The sequence below is a fragment of the Sceloporus occidentalis genome, unplaced genomic scaffold (genome assembly GCF_023333645.1).
Source record: "Sceloporus occidentalis isolate IW3139 unplaced genomic scaffold, rSceOcc1.0.p SCAF_33, whole genome shotgun sequence".
Classification (NCBI taxonomy): domain Eukaryota; kingdom Metazoa; phylum Chordata; class Lepidosauria; order Squamata; family Phrynosomatidae; genus Sceloporus; species Sceloporus occidentalis.
Genome location: NW_028317013.1, coordinates 4195236 through 4219030, shown reverse-complemented (window position 1 = coordinate 4219030; position 23795 = coordinate 4195236). Strand labels below are relative to the sequence as shown.

The 23795-nt window shown below is 40.6% G+C and overlaps 1 protein-coding gene across 1 annotated transcript; it reads right to left on the bottom strand.

The window, feature by feature from the left end:
• Positions 1–1986: 1986 nt before the first annotated feature.
• LOC149298351 (CTTNBP2 N-terminal-like protein) lies at positions 1987–23795 on the bottom strand. Its single transcript, XM_089487565.1, has 4 exons — positions 23697–23795; positions 6042–6272; positions 4526–4633; positions 1987–3447 (listed from the first exon to the last, which is right to left on the bottom strand). Exons 1-4 carry the CDS (start codon positions 23793–23795, stop codon positions 1987–1989), a joined length of 1899 nt encoding a protein of 632 aa, XP_089343691.1.

Here is a 23795-nt window from a genome sequence, read left to right as displayed (position 1 = left end):
GGGATTTTCTTTTTGCAAAGAATTAAGGATAATTTAATAAACTATTTTAAGGCACATTAAGGGTGAAGATAAAGGGGCATTCATTCTTTCACCTGTTTCTGCAATAACATGGACCAGAGGATCACTTTATGTGGCTGTAAAAAACATGTATTCTGATTGTTTGCATAATTCTTGTATAGTTTGGAGCACCATATTATTTGTGACGATTCTTTATACCAAGAAATGCTTTGTTTGAGGGTGTCCTGCTGCGTCGTGTGTTTCAGCCTTTCAGAATCTGACTAGGCAAAATGGATTTCTCACGAGAAGCGGTATTTAATTATACAAATTAAAGGAATATTCATATTTAATATAAAAAAAAAAGACGTCCAATTCTCCCTGGTCATTCTAAAATTAAAAAGATAAATGTGTTTTATTTTAATAGGGTGCTAGTCCTGTAAAGTTTTTAAATAAATATTGATCTACTCATTCACTAAAAAAACTGGATTATGTTATCAGTAAACCTGTTCTAGGAAACTCACACATTATTTACTAACAAAACAAACAAAAAAAAGAAATAGAATGAATAAAAAAAGGCATATTCTATAATCCAAATCTAAAGTAGTCCTTTTTGCCTTACTTTAACATAAAGGACATATTCTAAAATGCAAATCCATAGTGGTCTTTTTTTTGCCTTGCTTTAACATAAAGCCACATGATATTACACTAGAACGGGAAATAACTTTTTGTTTATATAACTTTTTGTTATATAACTCAACTCTCTACCTATAAAGATTGTAATGTTTTGGTATTAAAAGAGCACCTTTTGAACACCTTAAACTGGTTTCTCAAACTAAAACACTTGCCATATGTGTAATTGGAAACAATTCAATATATATATGATATATATATGAATATTCAATATTCATCTATGAACTATTATGGCGATCTAGAATTAGTCCCCAGGTTTTCGACCCTGATCATATATCCTGCTTGTCCTGCTTTCCCTGACGCTTGACCCATGGTTAAAATGTGGGTTTACGCAGAATTCAATAAGTAAAGCAGACCGTAGTCTTGTTTGTAAATGGTTAATAAACCATGATCTTCACTCTTTCCCATGTTTTCATTTCGTGTTATAATGCCTACTGTGCTATATAATTTGAGCTAATTAAATGTTGTATGTTGGCTTCACAATATATAGAGCCAGACACACAAAGTGATGCTAACCGTGGCCCGATTTGGTGGCAAAAGTAAATCACAGCAGTACAGTAACCAAAAGGTATTTTTCATGTCCAACCAACGGTTAACAACTCTTCACATTAAACTTGAGCACCAATACCTGTCCACTTTACCACCTAAACTGTACATTATTGTTTATGAACATGCATGGAAAAGTTTTTGTAACAAAAGTTGTCCTAAGTATGTACTCAATTTTACATCAAGCTGATAACGCTACCGACATAATGAAGTCGTCTGAAACTCCTGAGAGCCATGTTTGGCATTCACGTGGTATAACACTTCAACTGAAAGAGTTACATAGAAAATGGTAAACGTTTTTGGAATAACAATGGGATAAATGTTGTTATGTTAATGATTTCATAATGGGCAGCTTCAAAACACAGCGACATAATAACTCGCCACCACATCCAAAACTACATTTATATAATAGCATTTTTTGCACACAACAGTCTGCTAAAAATTAAGCATCATTCGATTTCCATGTCTCATCTGCCTCGAGCATATATTCAACCATTCAATCGCCTGCATATTTACTGCTGTACGTGGAAGGTAGATGTGAGTAGTTTTCCCTTATCAGGATAAACGTTCATTTCCATATCAAAAAGGAAAACACGGTTTGTAAATAAAGGCAAAAGTAAATAAAAAGTAAATTATACAATTTTCTTCTACTATCAAAATAAATAAGTTTGATAATTTTGTATAGAGCATTCAGACACAGGACTAGTCAGTCCAGTGTTTATGTCTCCAAATGTTGGCCACCAATTTGTAGCTCTAGCTGCCAGAAGGCATCATTACATCAATATCTTTCCCATTTGCAAGTATGCTGTTGTTAGAGCAGCAACTATTAGAAACTTCTACTGAACCTCCGAGTGAAGATGGTTGGTTCGGCACCTTGGCTGGTGGGATTGGAGAAGCTGGTGACTGAGCTAGACCTGGCTTCTTTGGAGGAATTGGAGGAGGGTTTCCTCTTTCTACCCTCGATATGGTAGGGGATTTGATCCCAGGAGACACTGGACTTAGAGGACTGGAAACTTTGATAGGATTTGGAGAATGGCTCCCATCGTTCTTTTGGTTAGAAGGACTGGCAAGGGTTCTATAGTCTGTGCCAAATGGAGAACTGTTGGGAGGGACAGATTTGCTTGAGGCCTGCTGACTGGTGAAACGGGAAAGCACCTGGGTGACTGTGTTGCGAGCGAGCTGTTTGGCTGCAGAATTATCTGCTAAGGTTGGAGATAAATCCCTCGAAGGTGGGCTCTGTAGGCCAGAAACATGCTGATCATGCTCAGCCTGAGACTGAAACTTGTGTCGCGCAGCATGGAAGCGTTGGTTGATGCCGACCTGGTATGAAGACTGATATCCGGGGCTCCCTGCTGTTGCCCCAATTAGGCGCCGTGAAAGCACTGGAGAAGAGCATGGAGAGGAGGTTAAAGAAGAGGCTGCTGTACTGCTGGGCGAGGAGGATGCGCCACTGGATGGAAGATGTGTTACCATGTGCAGAGGAGATTCAACCCTGACAGGAGAGCTTCCAGTTTCAGGCAAATTTTCATGACTTCTAGACTTTTCCCTTTGGTTTTCCCCTACATTTAATTTTAAAACATGCTCATTGCTGTGTGTTATACTATGATGTCCATTTACTTTAGAATATGATTGTGGAATTTTAGTTGGGGTTGAGAGAGAAATATTGGCTTTGGCTGGGCCATCCACAACACTTTTTTCATTCTGTACACACTCTGTCTGGCATGAAACCGACAGGACCTCAGGCTTCTCTGTTGAAACACCAGTGGATTTCAGCTCTGAGGTGGGCTTGGCAAGGGATTCTTGTACCTGAGGTGCAGCTTTCAAATCTTTTAAGACATTCTTTAAGGATTCCAACTCCTCTTTTAGGGCTTTGGTTCGATTTTCTTCGCGGTTCAGTTTGGCTCTCAACTGTTCTCTTTCAATATCAAACTCTGATAGCTGTTTTTCCACCTGGGCCTCCATTTGAAGGCTCCGCTTCTTCTCCAATGCCAGGTCCTCCTCCAGCTGGGTCACTTTGGTCTTAACCTTCTCCAGCTTTACATTAACATCTTCAACCTTTTGCCCTTCCTCCACTGCTCGATTGTTAGCTTTTGTGCACTCTTTCATAAGCACAGAAGATAGCTTCTTGTGGCGAGACTTCTCTTCTTCCAGCTGAGCAGAAAGCCGTTTTTGTTCTTTTTCAAGCTTCTTCACTTGGGACTTTTCAAATTCCAACTTCAGGTGAGACAGACATATATGAAAGAGGAGAAAAGAGAAAATATACATAAGGTTGTGTAAAAGAACAACAAGCTTTGGGCAAAATGGTAAACTATACAGGAGAAATGGACATTTTGGTAAGTAATAAGAAGTAACAATGCGATACTAACAAGAAAATCAATGGTTAGAAGAAGCGAGAAAGAGGCATGTTTTTTTATATAAGCTGTTGTGGGTTTACCAGGCACAAAGAACAGCACACCCACCTAAAGGAAGCCTGTGAATCCCTAACACATATTTCAGCAGCATTTCTTTCTGTGAATATTAAGTAAGTTGTCAATACGATGAACACTGCTATGAATTAAGCTAAAGCTATATAACAAGGACATAATACTTAAAACAAAAGTACATTACGTAAAATGCCGGAAGACTGTATACATTACCATGACTAATGTTCAGAGTGGGCTAGCAGTAGGGGAATTACAGTTTCTGCACATCCATTAGGTTACAAAGTGTCTTAAATACAAGCCAGATTTGCAAGGTTATTCCTTTCGGCATTAACGGGGCTAATTAATGTATCAGAAAATTAGATTACTACTACACTGAAGCTTGGGGCAAAATAGATGTAAAATATGGTCTTTTTGTGAGACTTGAGGGCAGAGCTTGTAAATAATAAAAACATTTAGTCTAAAAATATGTGATTGTTTAGTGTACCAGCAGATGGCGCTGCTGCAAACAATAGATTTTGCTTTTAAAAGCAAAGTGCAGTATTTTACAAGCATATTTATTGCCAGTGTTTTTTGTGCCATCACAAATTACTGGAACCGATTCACGGTTGACATGACAGAATGACAATAGTTTTCTAACATACTATGGGCCTCTTAAGACAATAAAAGTTTATTTTTCCTTGAAGATAACTTGGATCTGCGACATTCCAAACCACCATATTCAAACCACCATATGTCTACATATTTCTGCTTTCATTTAGTGTGACAATTAGCAAAGCCCATGATTCTTTATTTTCTGACTTTGCCTTCATTGATATAAGCAAGTACGTTTATCTTTGGTAATTGATGGGTGGTAACTCATCACTTATTACCTGCTGTGCCAGTCTCTCTCTCTCCTTCTCTAGCATGTATGTAACGTCATCGCCATCAGCTGCATCCTGGGCATGCCGCCTCCTTTCCTCCTCAAGGTCCAAAATAACCTGCACGAGAATGCATATAAATGGGCAGGCCGCAAGAACGTAGTTTCACTGTTTGCTTTCTGGCCTTGTATCCCCAAATCAACCATAATTACATAAAAAAATTTCTAGCGAAACGGGAAATCCCAACAAGCTCATGCATGTTATTGGTGACAAAATTTCTAACCTACACTAATTGGTAGTGCACACATTTCTAGCCTCTTTGGTTGACCATATTAAAAAGGTATCACACCCTATCTAGAGGTAATCTTACAATTCTCCAAATGTATTCAAGGACAGTGTAAGGACCACATATGGAATTACTCACCATATTACTGCTTGCTGTAGGGGTACTATTTTATTCTATTGCCTCGTAACTATCATACTGATCTCAAAAGTGAATGTGCCTTAAGGTAAGAGCATCATAAATAAGTCATGTACTGTCATGTAGCCCCAAAGTTGAAGCTCTCCTACCAGTTCTCACGTTAGTGAATAAACCCCATAATGTTTTAAAGGTCCCAGCTTTGAAAGTGTCCTTAACAGAGTTTAACGCCTTTCAATGGGCCAGTCAAGGATCTCATATATCTGTGTGCCTTCCGAATAATGTACAATACACCTCAACACCACTGGAGGGAGCCCCTGTTACATTAACAATGCTAAAACTGCAAGAACTGGAAAAGGGACCTACACTATTTATAAAGAATGCAAACAAGGTATCAAGAACACAAATGAAGGCAAGCTTGTTATTTTAGGATAAAATAAAAACGGAAAGTGTGTGTGTGTGTGTGTGTGTGTGTGTGTGTGTGTGTGTGTGTGTGCTCTATGGCAATTTAAATCAGGATACCTTCTTAACATGTGAGAGGGATTTTCCTTGAAGAAGTCTTTTGTTTAAACATTTTTAAGTGCTTTTTAAATGGTTTTATTTTATTATACATTCTTACATGGTGTTTTTTAAAACAAAGATTGGTTTAAGTGGAGTGCATTTTACCACAGTGGAAGCGCATGTGGTTCATCTAAATTTCTGAGCCACAGGTCACGAAGAACAACAAAGCAGGTAGGTGACATCATACAGTGTTATTACTTTACATTCCTTTGGAATGAGTGAACTGCAGGCAGACAGAGACACAATATCAGCCCAACGTACTAAGAACTCACAAGGGAATTAGAAGATTCTTCTGTATGTGGCAGAACTATACAACAAAAGGAAACATAGCTACTAGAAATCCACTAATGACCACATGCACCGTGATATAGATGCACACAATGGCAAACAAACAAGTGGACAGACTCTTTAGGAGTATGTTTTAGTATCTTGAGTCTATCTAGGAATTTATTTGCTTTTCATTCATCCTGGAAACAAGCCAAGATGAAAGTCCTGCAGAATACCAAGGAGCGCCTGAATGGATTTTGCAAGCCCAAACCACATTTTCACCTTTCTGTGTCTGCATTCTGCTGCCGCCAGCTGAGCCATCATCCGCTCCTGCATGGTCTTGCACTGTTTCATGACTTCTTTCAAGACATACAAAGGGTTGGAACACACTGGGGGCCTCTGCCCGTTCTTCTCATCCTTGAGAGTCTCATAATCTCTCTGCAGAGCAAGCAATGGATCACTGATATTGTACTTCCCATAGCGTTCTTCAATAAAACTCTCTTTATGCTGGGCCTGAGGAAAAAAAAGAGATAGGAAATGAAATGTACTGATACAGACTACTCTTCAGAATATATAAACTGCATATACACGAGATATTTTAATAAAAGATGAGGGTCATTAGTTATCTACCGAAGATATTTCACTGACGCGTACTGTAAACCTCTATAAAGTGGGCTCCTTTCACTGGCAAAATGTGGGCTTAATGAATAATTGAAATCAAATTATAGAAACCTAGAAAGTGACGGCAGATAAGAACCATATGGCCCACCCAGTCTGCCCAACCAAATTGTGTCAACAGCTCTACAATAAAGTGCTCCAGAGCTCTTGTTTTACCAAAAAACATCACTTACCACGTATTTATATTTGTTAAAAGGCACGTTTCCTATTTAATGCGAGCAGGTTTGCGATTTATTTTTTTAGGGTCACAGCAAGGCTTGACAAAGCAAACACAGCTACAAAACGCGTGTCAGCTGCTCATGCGTTCCATTGTTGCAACGGAATCATCAAAAGAAGCTCTGTAATAAGAGTGCACAGGGGAACCGCCACAAAAACACAGAGTGTTTAAAACGGCGAATGATAACCCAAATCCTGCGACGTCAAAAATTGATAGTGACTATCCTACCGTGAGTGATGCAGGAGTCTATGAACAGGAAAAAAGAAATCCTTATCAAGGCAAAAGGACATGCTGTGATAATTTCCTCTGTTTTGTACAAGTCAGTCCCTTGGGAAACACGTCTCCACACCCTGAATCTGTAGTTATAAAGGTATATATTGTATTTATTGTAGTTGGTAGTACACACACACCCTCTTCAAATCTTGTGTGACGTACAGCATGCTGACCTTTGGATGCTTTTCCAGTATATTGTGGGAGTGCCTGCGTTCTTCTCTCTGAATATTCCCCATAAAGGTATACAAGCTGGTTAATTCCACACTACTTTCTAACTTTAAAACTACATGCTTCTAGAATACTGGTGCTAAACCTACCTACAAATTGAAAGATTTGCAGACCCATACACTAAGCTAAGAAACCCCATAAAATTATAGCATATAATCTATAAAAAAAAACAAAAAAAACTGATAATGCATAAAGTTAACCCTTAGAACACCTAAGGCTTCAATTACAGAGTGATTTATAAAGAACAATTACAACGCAAAACATGGTGCAATCACCATAGCCATTCCTGAGAACTTCCAGGCTGTGGGTACCCAGAGCCCCCCCCTTGCAGGATGCGAGTGGCAAGTCCCCTTGGCGTCGGTGGGCAGTGTGTCTCGGGTCCACTCACTGACTGACATCGCAGGACACATGCTATATTTAATGGGGAAGTGGGCCGGGGTGCAGTAACGCCGCTCCTGCGACCTGTTTCCCTTTAGTGACCCAGAAAAGTGCCACTTCACGCGGAGTCTCCATGCGAAACCCACAGAGTTCCCAAGTAAGAAGGAGAACTATAGAGTCACTTAAGGGCGTGTGGTGAGCTAAAAGTTCATTGCAGCCAAGTGAAAGTTGCATTTCATCTACTCATTGTGAAGGAAACTATTAATATGTTAGGAGTCGCTTTCTGCTCTCCCGATGCGTGGCCGGGCAACATTCTGTTCTAGACGCATTAGTCAACTATCTAAAAACACATGCATGAATTTTGTGATTATCAATGCGTCTGATCACCATTTATACACCATCTATAGTGTAAATAAAATCTGTCTGGTTCTGACAAACTTATGAATAGGTGAACACATGCTGTAATCAGGAAAAATGACAAATAAAAGTCTTAAAATTGGACCAAAATGGAAAATAAATCTTCTGGTAGAAGCTGCGAGCATCTCTAGCTATAGTACGTTGTCAGGAAAATTTCACTGGGCACACCAGAGCAAGCAAATACCCAAACTATGGCTTGGGTAATCCATCCCTCAGTCATTCTGGCTACTTCCCGACACATCCATATCCAACCCCGCTCAACCACCCAGCTGAAATAAAAAAATATATAAACTATAAAAAGCAACCATGGTCAACGTGACTTTTTAGGTTTTAATGAGTCACTGCTGGGGAAAATGTAAAAAAAAAATAAAAATGATGTAATAATAAAATGAAGTCTATTGAGTACTCGGGTAGCCTGAGGCCCTTATGATAGCTCTTGTGGCCCACATCCAGACTGTGGACACATAGCTGTAAATGCCTGTTTAAAAGAATACTGGAAGGAACGACTAAAACTTGATCTGAACAGCTAATCAGCATAAGTGAATATACACTGCAGCAGATGTAAAAAAAAAAAAAAGAAAAAAATATTTTATATGTAAGTTTTTAAATATCCAAAAAGGTCAGACAAGGCGGGTCTCGGTCTGGCTCATCCGACGTCAATTGGTTTTGCTCTTTATATTCCTGAAATGTATCATTTTACCTCCTACACATGAAGTGTAATAAAAGGATTAAACCGCAGCTGGGGATTTTGGATAACGGGCAAGTAGACACAATACGAAATCAAGAATAATTAACTATTGCCAACCCTTAAAATGTTTAAAAGGGTGGTGACCCACTGCACAGAGCTGCAGAATAAGATGATGCTTTATATCAATAATAATAAGCGCTACTGTCCTCACAATAGAGGGGCTATAACGAAAATCACATTCAAACAAGACATTTCTGTAGGTTTTTTGTGTGGCCGCACAACACTGCTCCTGTACAGCATTACTACATATCCTCACTTCTCAGGCTTTTGGCCAAGATCAAGTGAGCACCTGTGAGAAAGGAAAAGCTTGGTCCTCTGGCATCATGAAGCCCGAGGGTTGGAGCCCACTGGTTTGATTTGCCATGGTGCTTGGGATGTGTGTGGTGGGGCACATTTTTCACTCACTTTTTTTATCACCTGTCATGCAAAATGGCTATGTTTACTGGGTTAAGAGAAAATTTAGGTTTTTTTCCTTAGGCCACATCCTGCCATAAATGTTGTCTGGTAACCTGGCAAGTTAGTGGAACTTGAAGAGCAATCCAAGCAGGGCATCTTCAAAGGATGTCAGATCTCCTGTTCTGGGTGCCATAAAATCCTACAGGGGAACAGGCACTGAGGTCACACAGAAGTTTAGAACCAAGCTCAACAGGAGTGTCAGGGCTATAGCACTCCGCTTCCCACATGACATCAAATGGGCGTCAAGCAGTTCCACTCCAGTACTAAAGGGATTTCAGGGGTTAATGCGGTGGTTGCCGGGAATATAATCGGGTAACCAGGAATCTTGTGTTAACCCTTTCACTCCCACACTCTGCTCACTGTCTCAGTCGGGCCCATAACCATCAACTGTGACATCACCGCTCACATAATTTGCCCTGTTCTTATGCTGGTGGTGGAGGGGTATTTTTTTTTAAATAACCAGCCCTTGGCTGGGGCTGGAATACGACACTAAATCATACGGCTCACAAGCACTATTTTTAGTTGTTTTGTGCATCTGTGGAATTTTGATTTTGAGCCACAGATAAGGTTGTACACTAAAAAAGACTAAACACTCGCCTCTTTTTGTGAAAGGGGTGTTTTGTGCCTTTTGTCTTTGGGGAAGAGGGGCTGCGGGGGCTATAATTTCCGACTCCTCCTCAGTTTCAGCCATGATGGGAAGGATCTGCATATCCCCCTTGGGGGGTGCAGCCATAGATGGTGATGATTGGGTCCTGGTTCCCACTGTGGCCTTACCATGTGGAGCACCTACTTCAATCTTTTCACAATGGAAATTACAAACAAATAAGTATATATCCTTGGACAGAAGTGCTAAAAGTGCTCGCCCAAAATACATCCTGAATACCAGTTTTGTCAGAACAGAAAAAAATATCTCCATCAGTCAGCGATAATGATTTCAAGAATAATAAGCAGCATAGTGGATAAAGTAAGCAGCAGCACTTCTGCAGACTAAAACACAAATACCACTAATGAACAGAGCGTTCTCAGTCAACAGATATCATATCACATACACCAGCCATACAAACACACTCAGTCACCCAACCCACATGCATGTGGCCACAAGCATACAACACTTTTTTAGCTACACCCTCTCACACATACATACAACCACTTAGACACACAGCAGACGCTTTCCACAATTAACTGTGTCACGAACCTACTGCCATTAAGTGCTCCCAACCCCACTGGGTTCTGGTCTGTTGGACGTTGATAGAAGAGAAATCCAAGACTGTGGATCTCTCTCCCTTTAATACCTTTAACTTGGAATTCAGCTGGCCTTGCTGTTGCACACATAGTATGCTTAACTTTATTCTGTGGGCAGGCTGGTGGCATATGTGGATTCACCCTTGAGAAATCAACTTAGTAAGACAGGGAAAAATTTATTTTTTTAAGAATAAGCACATAGGCAATAATTGCATATTTGCTTGAATATAAGCTCTGAAAAATACCCATTGTCTTATATTCAAGGTTGTCTTAGAGGTTGTCAAATAGAGGTCTGACTATGAGACTAAGATCCAGATCCCTCACAGGGCTGCAGGGGACCTGGATCCTCCTCTCTGGCAGCCCTGCTGCCCAGCACTTCCGCTAGGGCTTCTATGACTGAGCGCCAGTGTGACATGACCTTACTGTCTGAAGCCCCAGTGCCGGGCAGCAGTGGAGGGGGGTATAAGGCATATCTGAGGAGCAGAGTGGCAAGCTGGGGGCAGGTTGGCAAACAAAATGAAATAAAAACAAGGAATGCATTTTTTTTAAATTAAATATGAAAATATATTTTACATGTGAATATTTACTAGTAAAACTTTTTTCCTATAGGGTAGTCCTATATTCAGGCCTTTTCTTTCCCCCCCCTAAATTAATATTCAAATTTGGGGGGGTCATCTAATAATCAGGGTCATCTAATAATCAAGCAAATACGGTATTACAGAAACATTTGTAGTGAAGCTTGATGTGCAGAAGAGGTTAAGAAAAATGTATTCAAATGTACAACATCGCAGAGTTTTTTATTATGATTTTTTTTTTTTTTAAATAATAGTCAACAGAACCAGCTGATCCACATTCCATAGACACTCGGCCTTTGTTACAGCAGGTTTCACCGAGACGTGGAAATGAATTCCGATACCTGAAAGATTACCTGCTAGGTTGCCTCCTGAATGATATCAAAGATTTATTGGGTATTACACACGAATCGATGGCTGTGCATGTTTATGATCATGCCTGCATACGCATTTTAGACTGGATCCTAGCAGGTTAAGATACACCACCCTTTTTCCCCCAGCAGCCCAGGGTACGCATGCTTCTCCATATACAGTACTGTGAAGAAAGTGATCTGATACTTTGCCAATTACGAATATACCAAAGAATTTGAAAACCTGAGCTATTAAACCGGAATGCAGTGGGTGTGTGTGTGTGTCTGGTAGAAAGCTTACACCTGTGATATGTTTTATTAGGCTCTGAGGTTTTCAAAGCTTATGTGACTCTCCATCTTTTTTATGGTGGCCCAGTAAAAGGTATTACTTCTGCTACAGGCTCCATCTTGCCTTTGACAGAGAAACCAATGCAACAGCAAACAGCATAGCATAGTATACCCTCTTTGAATTCTATAGTTTTAGATACCACGACTCAAACAGGGTGTACTTTCGTTTTCATGCGACTGTAGATCTTATAGCAATTATAGGATTTTGTTTTGGCTTTTGGTTTCCATGCTGTGTACATCTGTGAACTATTTGGGATTACCTGCAGCAGCTACGCAGCACTGACCTGGCATAGTTATACATTTGATCAACCGCTGGCAAATAAAGAGCTGTGCGCTAATTCTTCCAGAGCAATTACACACAATAATCAAGAAAATAATCTCTCCTGCTTGGACAAACCAGCGCCTAAAAAGAAATACCATGGAGATCGAACAAATGATCAGTAAGAGCGTCTCTGAAGGTAACATATCTTTATGAAGGAGCAAGTATACCACATCTTGTCTAAATGATTCTAAATGTAGAAAACAGAGGACGGTATTTTACCTTCTGTGTTTATATTCCTGGTGAACTATGGTTTCACCATACATGATGCACTCATATATTATTATTATTATTTATTGAATATATTCCACAACTCCACAGTTAGAGCTTCTGCTCTGAAAAGCAAAGTTTCGTAGGGAGTGCACGTCCCGCAAGCAATGTTTGGGATAGGTGGAAATCTATGTCCCAGGTTGCCAACAGATAAAGAGTAAAACGTTTGGACCCAAGCCAAAGACTGACTCATAGCCCATTAGTTGCACTTCTGCAGCTGCTGAAAGGTACATGTTGGCTACCCAGGGTCTGTACATAATATATGTTCATATTAAGTCAGTAGAACTTTTAGCAATTCTAGATTTTACAAAAAAGTAGGTTTACAATTAAGTAGGGTGGTACCCTCTGTGCACACTCTGAGAACATTGCTTGGTTCTCCATGTCCCTCCACCTGAACCAAAGACTTGTTAGATAGCTATTATGTGTTGGAGAGAGATCTTTTGTGCATTATAAACTACCGTATTTGCTCGATTATAAGACGACCCCCCCCCCAAATCTGAATATTAACTTAGGAAAAAAAGAAAAAGCCTGAATATAAGACGACCCTAAAAGGAAAAAAGTTTTACCAGTAAATGTTAATTCATGTAAACTATTTTTTTAAATAAAAGCTATGATTGAGAAAAATATTTTTTTTGTTTTTATTTCCTTGTATTTTCCAACCTGTCCCCCAGTTACGCACATCTGCCCCCAGGCTTGCCACACCAATATGGCACTGTGGCCCATGATATGCCTTGTAACCCTCTATATGCCACTGTGCCCCATGGTATGCCTTTTGACCCCCTATGTGCCACTCTGCCTCCAGAAATGCCTTATACCCCTATATCCCATTCTGGCATTTAGGGGGTTAAAATGCATATTATGGGGCAGAGTGGCATATAGGGAGGTATAAGGCATTCCAGGAGGCAGAGTGGCATTAAGGGAGTTAAAAGGCATTGTATAGAGCACTCGGCCTCCAGAAATGCCTTATACCCCTATATGCCACTCTGGCACTTAGGGGGTTAAAAGGCATATTATGGGGCAGAGTGGCATATAGGGAGGTATAAGGCATTTCAGGAGGCGGAGTGGCGTTAAGGGGGCATTTAATAGAGCACTCTGCCTCCTGAAATGCCTTATACCTCCCTATATGCCACTCTGCCCCATAATATGTTTTAAAACCCCCTAAATGCCAGAGTGGCATATAGGGGTATAAGGCATTTCTGAAATGCCCTATGCCCCCATTTAACACACGCGCACGCGCACACACACACACTTACCGGTGCTTCCAATTTCCTGCTGTATTGCCGGGGCAGCGGGTTGACGGAAGGAGGTGGAGTTGGCAGCGGGGTTTGTCTGCGTCCGTCGCGGATACCTTCCCCAGCTGTCAGAGATCAGAGCTCTGATCTCTGACAGTCGGGGAAGGTATCCGCGACGGACGCATACAACCCCCGCTGCTAGCCACACCTCCTTTCGGCTGAAGCGGACGTTGTCTACGCACATCGCGTAGACGTCAACCCGCTGCCCCGGCAATACAGCAGGAAGCACCGGTAAGTGTGTGTGTGTGTGGGGGGGGAAGCGGTGCGGGGGGTCTGGATCTTAGTCTCAAAATTAGACCTCTATTTGAGGTCTGATTAGAAGACGACCCTGATTAGAAGACAAGGGGTATTTTTCAGAGCATTTGCTCTGAAAAAAACCTTGTCTTATAATCGAGCAAATACGGTATATACTATTATCAAGGTGTGTTCATTGATCCAGTAAAACAGTTATCACTACTAAGTTTAAGAGTGTAGGCATAAAGGATACCAGATAATATAATTATGGCCAGGTGGGCACGTGCAGCCTCTACATTACACAGATACCCTATTTGTATTTATTTACGTTAGCATGGGAACTGGTGAACCCGCTGAGGTCACAGGATCGCCAATGAGTTCCAGATGGAGATTGTTGTCTTAATAAATATCATATGGATCCAACTATTTAAAGCTTTACTAAAAGACAGTCGACAGATAAATACCTTAAAAGTAGTTGTCCGTTTCCTTCTCATTTTACCATAAAGTTAACGGAAACAGTAGTTTAAAGATGTTGTATTTGATTTTTGCATTGTAACAGACATATTAAAAACACCTAGTGAGGGCAATATTCACTAAAGAGGGAGTTTGCTTGTTAGTTATATACTCTAACCCCCTCATATTACTAATCTCAGTGAGCTTCTCTTGCTCAAAGGGCTAAGCGAACCCTGTATAATGAATAGTTTAATCAGTGAGGACGGTTTTTAATCTTCCACATTACCTTTGCATTACGTAGGGCCAAATAAGACTTTCTTGCAGGAGAAACCAGGTTTGCCTTTAACAATACATAGTGGCATCTAGGGCTGAAACAACTAATCGATAAAATCGATAATAATCTATAATGAAAATCGTTGTCAACGATTTTCATTATCGATTAGTCGAATCGATTTTTATCGATTTTATCCTTATATAATCCGACCTCAAACAGAGATCGGATTATAACACTAGAATCCAGATCCCCCGCAACGCTGCAGGGGACCTGGATTCCCCTCACTGTCGGCCGGTCTCTCACTTCCGTCTCTCTCCCCCCTCCCATACATCACTCTGCCTCTCTCCCGACTCCCTGGTATTTTGTGAGCCTCCGTTGCTGACAGGCACTTTCACTGCAGCTTCATAGAAGCCTCAGCGTAAGTGAAGGTGAGTAACGGAGGCTGTCTGTGCGCACCGTGCAGACCCCCACCGGCTGACAGAGAATCGAGGTCTCTTGCAGAGGATCATCCTCTCTGTCAGCTGGTGGGGTCTGCATCGCACAGACAGCCTCCGTTACTGCCCTTCACTTACACTGCAGCTTCATCGAGGCCTCAGCATAAGTGCATGTCAGCAACGGAGGTTCACAAAATACCAGGGAGTCGGGAGAGAGGCAGAGTGGTGTACGGGAGGGGGGGGGGAGTCAGTGGGGTGTATGGGAGCCACCCTCCCATACACCACTCTGGCTCCTCCCCCTCCCATACGCCACTCTGCCTCTCTACCCGGCTCCCTTGTGTCTTGTGAACCTCCGTTGCTGACAGGAGGCAGAGTGGAGTATGGGAGGGGGGGGAAGGAGGCAGAGTGGAGTATGGGAGGGGGAGGAGGCAGAGTGGTGTATGGGAGGGGGGAGGAGGCAGAGTGGTGCATGGGTGAGTTATAGTGGTGTATGGGGGGGTATAATGAATTTCAGGGAGGCCGAATGGCATATCTGGGGGAGTTAGAGTGGTGTATAGGGGAGGTAGAGTGGTGTATGGGGGGTATAATGAATTTCAGAGTGGCATATCTGGGGGAGGCAGAGTGTGAATCAGGGAGAATTTCAGGGTGGTGCAGGGCATTTAGGGGGAGCGGAGTGGCATATCAGGGTGCACAGTGGCATATAGGGAGGTATAAGGCATAAATGGGGGCGAGTGGCATATTGGAAGTTATAAGGCATATCAGGGGGCATAAGACATATCTGGGGGTAAAAGGTGTATCAGGGGGTTCAGTTGGATATCACTGGCATATCAGGAGTATAAGGCATATCGGGGGCACAGTGGCATTTCAGGGGCACAGTGGAATCTCTGGCATATAAGAGGTATAAGGCATATATGGGGCAGAGTGGCAAGCTGGTGGTCAGATGTGCATAACTGGGGGCAGTTTGGTAAAAAAAAGAAAATATAAACAAGGCTTTTTTCTCAGTTTTTATTAAATATGAAAAATAGTTAACATATGAATTAATATTTACTAATAACTTTGTACACTGTGTTTGGGTTCTTGTAGCTTTTATTATGTCAGTAAAATAAGAAGGTGAATAGCGAGAGGCCATTGCAATAAAGAGATGACAGTGTAAATTGTACGTTTTTTATTACATTATTTTAAATAAAAAAAAATTGCATTTTTTATCCGATTAATCGAAAAAATAAAATCGGCCAACTAATTGATTATTAAAATAATCATTAGTTGCAGCCCTAGTGGCATCATTTAGTAAAAATTTTGATCTATCTAGCAAATGCCCTCTTCAGTGAATAGACCCCATAGTCCAGGATCTCTGCAAGACAAGACATTATTAGGTTTCACCATGCTCACATTAAAGAGGACCTTTGGTATAGGGAGCTTCTCCAGTATTGTAAAGGCTCACAAATAGAAGACAATTGAAGATACGAGTTGGCAAAACTGAACGGTCAATCCCAAGAAGTTTATACGATAAGCAGTGAAGCCTTCTTGCAAGCATATATTAAACTCAACAGTGTCGCTATCTATATTGCTGTGTTTTTTTGAAGTATGAAATGTAAATAAGTCCCATTACACAAATATATATACTCTTGGCAGTCAATGAACTATTGCGTAAGACTGTGCATTGCCTTGGCTTTGGTGTCAGCCACTCCCTACACAGCCTATATTCCCAACATTTTCTTAACGATATGTACTGGAAAGATGCTTTTGTTCCTTAAATAAGAACTGGGAAGGAAATGCTGGACCTGGAAATGGGAGCAGCACAAGTTGCTGTGTTTTAAACAATAACAGGAAATTGCTGCAGAGATGACAAACGAGAAAGTCCCTTGAAGATCGAGAATACCGAGGGCTACACTAAAGTGAAAGCGGGGAGATATGCAAGACTGTACTGGTACTTTATTCATCAGATTTATTGGTGGTATCTTCTAATAGTTTTACCAATAAACAACATTGTGTATATTATATACCATGTGAGTCATTCAGGCTGTCATAATCATTCACAATTGCCCTGACAATTCCCACTTTAGTGAATAAAGCCCACAGTTTTACGTAGGCTGCTTGTTCACCAAGCAGCACCACTAAGTAAAGGTGTGTATATGATCAGATGATCCCATAAAAAACCCATATGCATCTGTGTCATTAACAAGCTACCCTGCCCAGACAGAGACACTGCAGTAACACGTATAAAGTGATTCTGGCCCAAAGTGTGAAAAGGGGTCTTAGTGCCATAGCAACCTTTCAGTTTGCTGCTGTGGTGATAAGACTTGAAACATAACCCCGCAATATACTTACCTTCTGATGGAATGCTGAAAATAATATTGCAAACTAGACTAAAATGTTTAACAGCAAATAGCTATATTAGGAAAATGACTTGTTATTATATATTAGATTTGTGCAAATGCACCGTTTGGAGGGATTTTTCTCTCAATGTCTCCCTACCCTCTCCACCAGTTGCGTCCGTACCCCTGTCTCTTTTTTCTGCAGCTCCGCTTCTTGTCTTGCCTCTTCTTGTTTTTCTGTCCTCATCCGCTTCTCCCCAGTATCATCTCTGTTAACCAGGACTCCCGGAGCGCTTCCCCCATGGCTCCGCCCTTTTGCAGAAGTATTTCAACAGGCCAGAGCAGCATTTCCGCACCTCTCTCTACATTATTCTGGCCTCTCAAGGTACTTCCACAAAAGGGGTGGAGCCATGTGGACAGCCTGTACCAATCCAATCGGGGGTGGGGGCTGAAGCGCTCCTCAAGGCCTGGTTAAACGGAGCTGATACAGGGGAGAAGCGGTCAAAGAAAGAATACAGAAGAAAATTCATGCAAATTTTGATGCACAAGTTTATTATGTCATGATTTTATATACTGTAAAAAAAAAAAAAAAAAACATGATCTGCTGTACGTCTCATTCCAAGTATTTTAAATATTTTAGGTGCTCTACTGAACTAGTCAAACATAATAAGGTTTTGTTCATGCAATTACTGGGCTTGTCTTCCTTAAAGTAAAGAGGTCACAAAATCAACAGGAAAAAAAAAGTGTCATGCATATGGCATGAAAAGCTATTCTGATATCTGATCACTTGCCTAATGTGAGAATTTCAGGCTTTTAAAATAATAAAAGCGAAATAAGAACTTAAAATCAGCACGGATAAGACAGGTCCCTCAGAATACAACTATGAATGTATACTTGATTAACCGTTTATACCGTCTATGGGTTTATACATCTCACATACTGCAGGGCTGTACTTTACTTTTGCTGATCAGCAATATGTGCTAATTATGTGTGCCCTGCAAAAAACACGGCCAATGTGTTCAATGTGGATGGTAGAGAGGTGAACGTACTCACTTTAAGCAAGTAGAATTCCTTTACTTCATGTGTTGTTCTAGTGTATCAGATCTAAAGTGTGTCTAATTCAGAGTAGAACAGGAGGAATCACCATTCTTTACTGGAAAGATATTGCTGACCTCTTGTCCTTTGTCTCTGTCTATGTTAAGGGATCATAATTCCTAGGACAGAATTATGTTAATGCCACAGAGTGCGGATAATCATTTTATGTCTTTTGCCAAATGCAATCAATTGATCCCCATGCTTACTGGGGAGGTCCTGCTACTCATCCAAGGTTGGTTCAAGGGCTCACTTAATTCTCAGTGCTTCAGCTACAAGTGGATTTGAACACAATATTGGCTGCAATGAAGCTTATGTCAGAAATAAGTGATAACTGTCCCATAGCCATATAATCGACTACCCAAAAATAGAGCCATCACAGGTTTATAGGGATTCCTAGATATTTGGTACCACTTAAAAGTAAATAAAAAAAGAAATCAAGAAAACATGGAAATATGCAATCATGAGCATGCAAGCTGCTGGTATAAAAAGCCCAGAATCTGGCAGTCCTTTAAAAAATAACTGGATGGGGAATAATAATGTGTCAACAACAAACTATCCGATTAGGATAATTTTTCCTTTTTTGCATTGCAGAACGTTACTGCAATGAAAGCATAAATAGTTAGGGTTAATGGGAATATAAAGAAAACGAGCCTGACCCTGCAGTATTTGGGGTGGGCTTTCAGCCAGCACTGCGTGAAAGGAGTTCTGTGCCTGTAAATGTCATTGCAGCCTGTACAAGAGAGGCCTTTATGATATAACTCGTAGTAAACAGGAAGGGAGGCTGAGAGATGGGGGCCTGGGAGAGTTCACCCAGATCTACAAAAAAAAGTATCAAATATTCAGATATTACTCTGGCTGTGTGTGCAAGGGGTGCAGGGTGAGACCCCATTTTAACTCTGGGTACCAGTTAAAGGGCACTCAGTTCTCTCTGACCCACAAGAAGTTTATATATAAAGGAGTGAGTCCAACTTGTAAATCATTTTGTAGACATCTTGTACTTTTTCATACTATTGCTTTCTGTTTTTCACAAGGTGTATGTATTTTTCAGAAAATGAATATCTCCTGCAGAGAATTCTTGACAGACATTTTTGACAGTCAAAATTCTACAAAAAATAAAAAAATGACATTGGCAATTCACAGTGGTATCCGGGATGCCATGTCCGCCGTGTCATATAATGCGTGGCTTTCCCCACACAAGCAACACACTGAGCGGATTCTTTATGGCAATACCATGAAGTCCTTCCTACATAGACTCTTATTATTCAGAGTCCAGCTGGATGATTAACAATGAGTATTGTATTCTATACCACAAGGCAGTATGATAATGAGTCAAGAGTGTTTGTTTAGTAGATTTGGTTAAGATAATAGAGCTTGAACACATACAATGACTAGTATGCCACTGCCTCAAAACAAAAAAACGTCCTAAAAAAATAAATTCTAACTTTCTCTTCTATCAACTGGTCTTTTAGCCTTCTTATTAATTGTCCCATTTGCGTATTACTTCCCGATCCCACCCCTTTCACTTAATACTGTCTCTACATCTTGTATCTCATCATATATCTGTCCAGTATCCTCTAGCTAATCAGCTCTGGTGACCAAGGGCCTGCTTTGGTTTTCCACTTAATCGCCTCTATTTACCATTGTTTTCATTCTCTCGGGATACACTCTCTATTCCTTTATATTTTTTTTTGGTATCTTATCTATTCAGATGGGCTATGCAACATTCCCTTCTCTACAATCTATGTAAATACTATTAGCCTTTACACATCCGTCCATTATCTCAAATACCTGCCTGTGTCAATTTGCCTCTGTGCATCTCCCTTTGATAACAATATAGTTGTACTGGGAAATAGGACTTATCGTATGGGGAAACCTAAATGTGTGATAAATATTTTTTACAAAAGGTTGATTTGATCTAGCACTGCTGCACTTATATGCTAATCACTGCATTTCTGTAAGAAGCGCGTCTGTTTTCTAGATGAGCATATTTTCCTAAAGTTCTTCCTGATTCTATTCTTCGCTCAATTAAAGGAAAACTGTAGCTCTTAGACTTGTGGAAGAGGATAAAAAGAGATTCGGATAAAACATTCCTCCAGTCGGGGGACAGGGTGTGCCCGGACACTCCGCCCTCTAGCGGAAGTTCACTGGGAGGCCAGGTTCATGGGGAAGTGAATGAAGAAAGAAGACACGAGGAGCAGCGGACGAAGAAAAAAGACAGAATAAGAAGATGCAAAAGAAGTTGGGGCCCCCGCCTCCTTTCATGAGATTCGTACGTAAAATTTAATTTCATACAAATCCGAATGTGCAAGTCTATTTCACAGCTTTTACCGCAATTACGTTATCAAAACTATCCAATAGTTTTTTTTACTAAGCAATATTGATGTAGAAATATTTGACTTAAAAGTTAAAGGTTATTTTACCTCAGGGGGACTAAGATGTGTAGAAAAAGGTGGCAGAACCAAGCATTTATGTTTTCCTTCTTGAGGTTCATTTCGGTTCTACTCACTCCAACATTACAAAGGCAGTCCGAATTAGTTGCAAGCAATGGAAAACCATGAAGTAACAAAGGCGGCAATAACTTAATAAGGAGGAAAAACTTTGCAATCCTGAGAACAGCGAGTTAAAGGTTCAATTCAGTCATAATGGGCACTTTAATACATATAAGTGGATGCCTCCACTGTATGGAACTGCATAATGTAGGATTCGGGAAAACAGGCAGATCTTTTAAGTAATGTTTTTCAAATCCAATCCAATATAATGGTATGAGAAGCATATATGTGCTTTGCTGTGCTGTAATGTAATGGTAATAAACAAAGGAACATAATGTAATGTAATGTATGCAGCCAATCAGTGGCAAGAAAGCACCAGGAATATTTAAAAAAGCCCACACAGGTATCATGTGCATTATCATGCATCTGATGGCTGGAGTGTGCCTGGAACATTAGCAATATTTTTGTTGCGCTTAATATTTCCCATTACTCTCCGCTTGGAGCTGTATTACAGTTTTAAGGCTTTTTGCCAGTTCTCAGTCCAATGTTTTGTTTCCATAGTAGTTTAAAGATGTTGTTATTGCTCATGTGGGGATAAATAGTGGACATGCTGAAATTGCTTAAATAATGTGCTTTTGGGAAACGAAGCACATTTATTTCTTTTTCACAAGCTCCAAATCATTCATTTGCTTGACTATTATAGCCTTTAGCTTCAACAAACATCAATGGTAATTTTACAGATACGCTGCAGTCATTACTAATAATTAAACTATTTCTGATTGAAAGAACTTGATTAGGAAACTCAGGGATCAGCACAACTTCAACTACTTGCTTAAGTGCGTCCTTTATTTTCTATATTCACAGCGCAAGTCTAAAATACCCAATGCCATAACTATACCGTGTGCTACCCTATTCCCTGCCATTTTATACTACCTGATAGATCTGCGGGAAGTGCTGGCAATTACTTGGCCCCTGAACTAAATAAAAATAAGGCTACATTTTATGTCATGAACAGTACTCTGAATGACACTTCTAATACTGTATATAGTGATGATATACTGTCTGTAGCAAACAATACAATAATCACTCTTCATAATGAAAGTCTAACGAGGGACGGACTTTATTAGCACTGCCACAAAGAATCAGCTCAGTGTTGTGATTGTTCTAAGGAAGTCCTGCAGATAAAGTATGTTTATTAGAACAAAATGAGACTAAACCAGGTTTTTGTCAATGCTGACCTACATTGTATTTTATACTCAAGTTGAAAGTGTCAGGGGACTTCCGATTTAAAGGGACAGTTTAATCCCCCCCCCCTCCCCCGATGAAGAAAGTGTATTATCAGCATGACAGAAAGGGAGAAAAATTGGTTAAGCTTCTGCGGAAGTATGAGGGGGTCTTATTAAACCCCCTGGAAATCTCTAAAGAGCTGGCGCTAGAGGTGGCTGGTAGTATGTATACCATGCATGCACAAAGCATGGTAAACAGTAAATGCATTCAGCTGAACACAACTTCTGGAAACTGGGGGGCTAGGGGAATATGCAAATGCATATAGGGGATTCTAAAGAACTCCTACACAAAATTGATGGGGGGGGTACGAATGGGAAGGTGATGCAGCAATCATTCACACTAAAGTGGAAGATGGCTGGAGTGTCCCTTTAAGTATTAATGTGAACCCCCCAAGTTCATTATGTATGTGAATTTAAAGTAGGCAAGGTCCAGGTTTTGGATGGAAAAGTGAGACAAGGAGGCCTCAGTTTTGCTGAACAGGACTTTGTGGCTTTTACTAGTCAGTCTGTCATTGCTGCTGCCGGCCACAGCTCCAGGTGCCGATGAAATCACTGCCTAGAACACTAAACACTTCCTATTATGCGGCGGGCTCAGCCTCCAGCGTCCCCATCCACCTCCTGGTTTGGTTAACGCAGCCCTTACAAACTGGAAGCACATTAACTCTTTCGTTAAAAGAGAGTTATCCCCTTAATCAAGCAATAAATGTGAAGATAAACTTAAGAATTATAAGGAGCAAGCTAAAAAAAAAACACAACAAAACAACAACATAATTTTTCACATAATGTCTCATATGCGTACATATGCTATATATAGACTTACTTTCCGAATAATACTTTTTACGCTTAGTAACTCCGGGGCCTCAAACATAAACATATCAGAGATAATCACAGCTTGTTTCAAATAAAGCCATTCCTATCTTGCATGGTTATACTGATTTAATTTAAATCTAGGTGCATTTACCGATGAGTTAATAGTTTTTTTGTGGCCAAACAGCGAGGCAGTCTCCCTCGCATTAAGCGATGGAAGTCCGTCCAACGTGGAGCAGCTGCAGGAATAGCTGGGTCAATACTGACTTCAGAAACCCTGTGGCTGATCGCCATTGAAGACAAAAACAAACTCAATTTCTAAAAAGTGGATTTAAATATTTACCGCGTTGAGTCCTTATTAAGGCATTTCAATAGGCCCTAAGGTTTATTCTTGGCACTCAAGACCTTCTGTGCTCTGCGAAACAGCTCAGAATTTGGCAGCAGTTCTAAATATTGCCCAAATTGGGTAGTCAAATCCAAGCATAGTATTCAGGGAACACGTGGAGAAGTCAGTGTTAACAGACAGAGCTGTAGGTCCATCCCTTAGCTTGTTAGCCCCTTTAAAGCAACAGGCATCACACTGATGTGGAATCTATAATAGCTTTCAGATGAGACATGGACACAAAAAAGGCAGGATTTGAAATGAAGAGACACTCCAGTTAAAAATGGGACATCTAGTCTCTAGAAGATCTAGTAGATTTATAATTTGGGGTATTGCGTCATTAATCAAGTTAACAATCTCATTGTAAAAACAGGACATACCTTTATTGCCTCAATGACAAGATCCCTCGCTTCCAGTTCCCCTTCTAAGATGCTCAGCAGCGTCAGCAATTCTGGTTTGCTGAGTTTTTCCAGATTCAT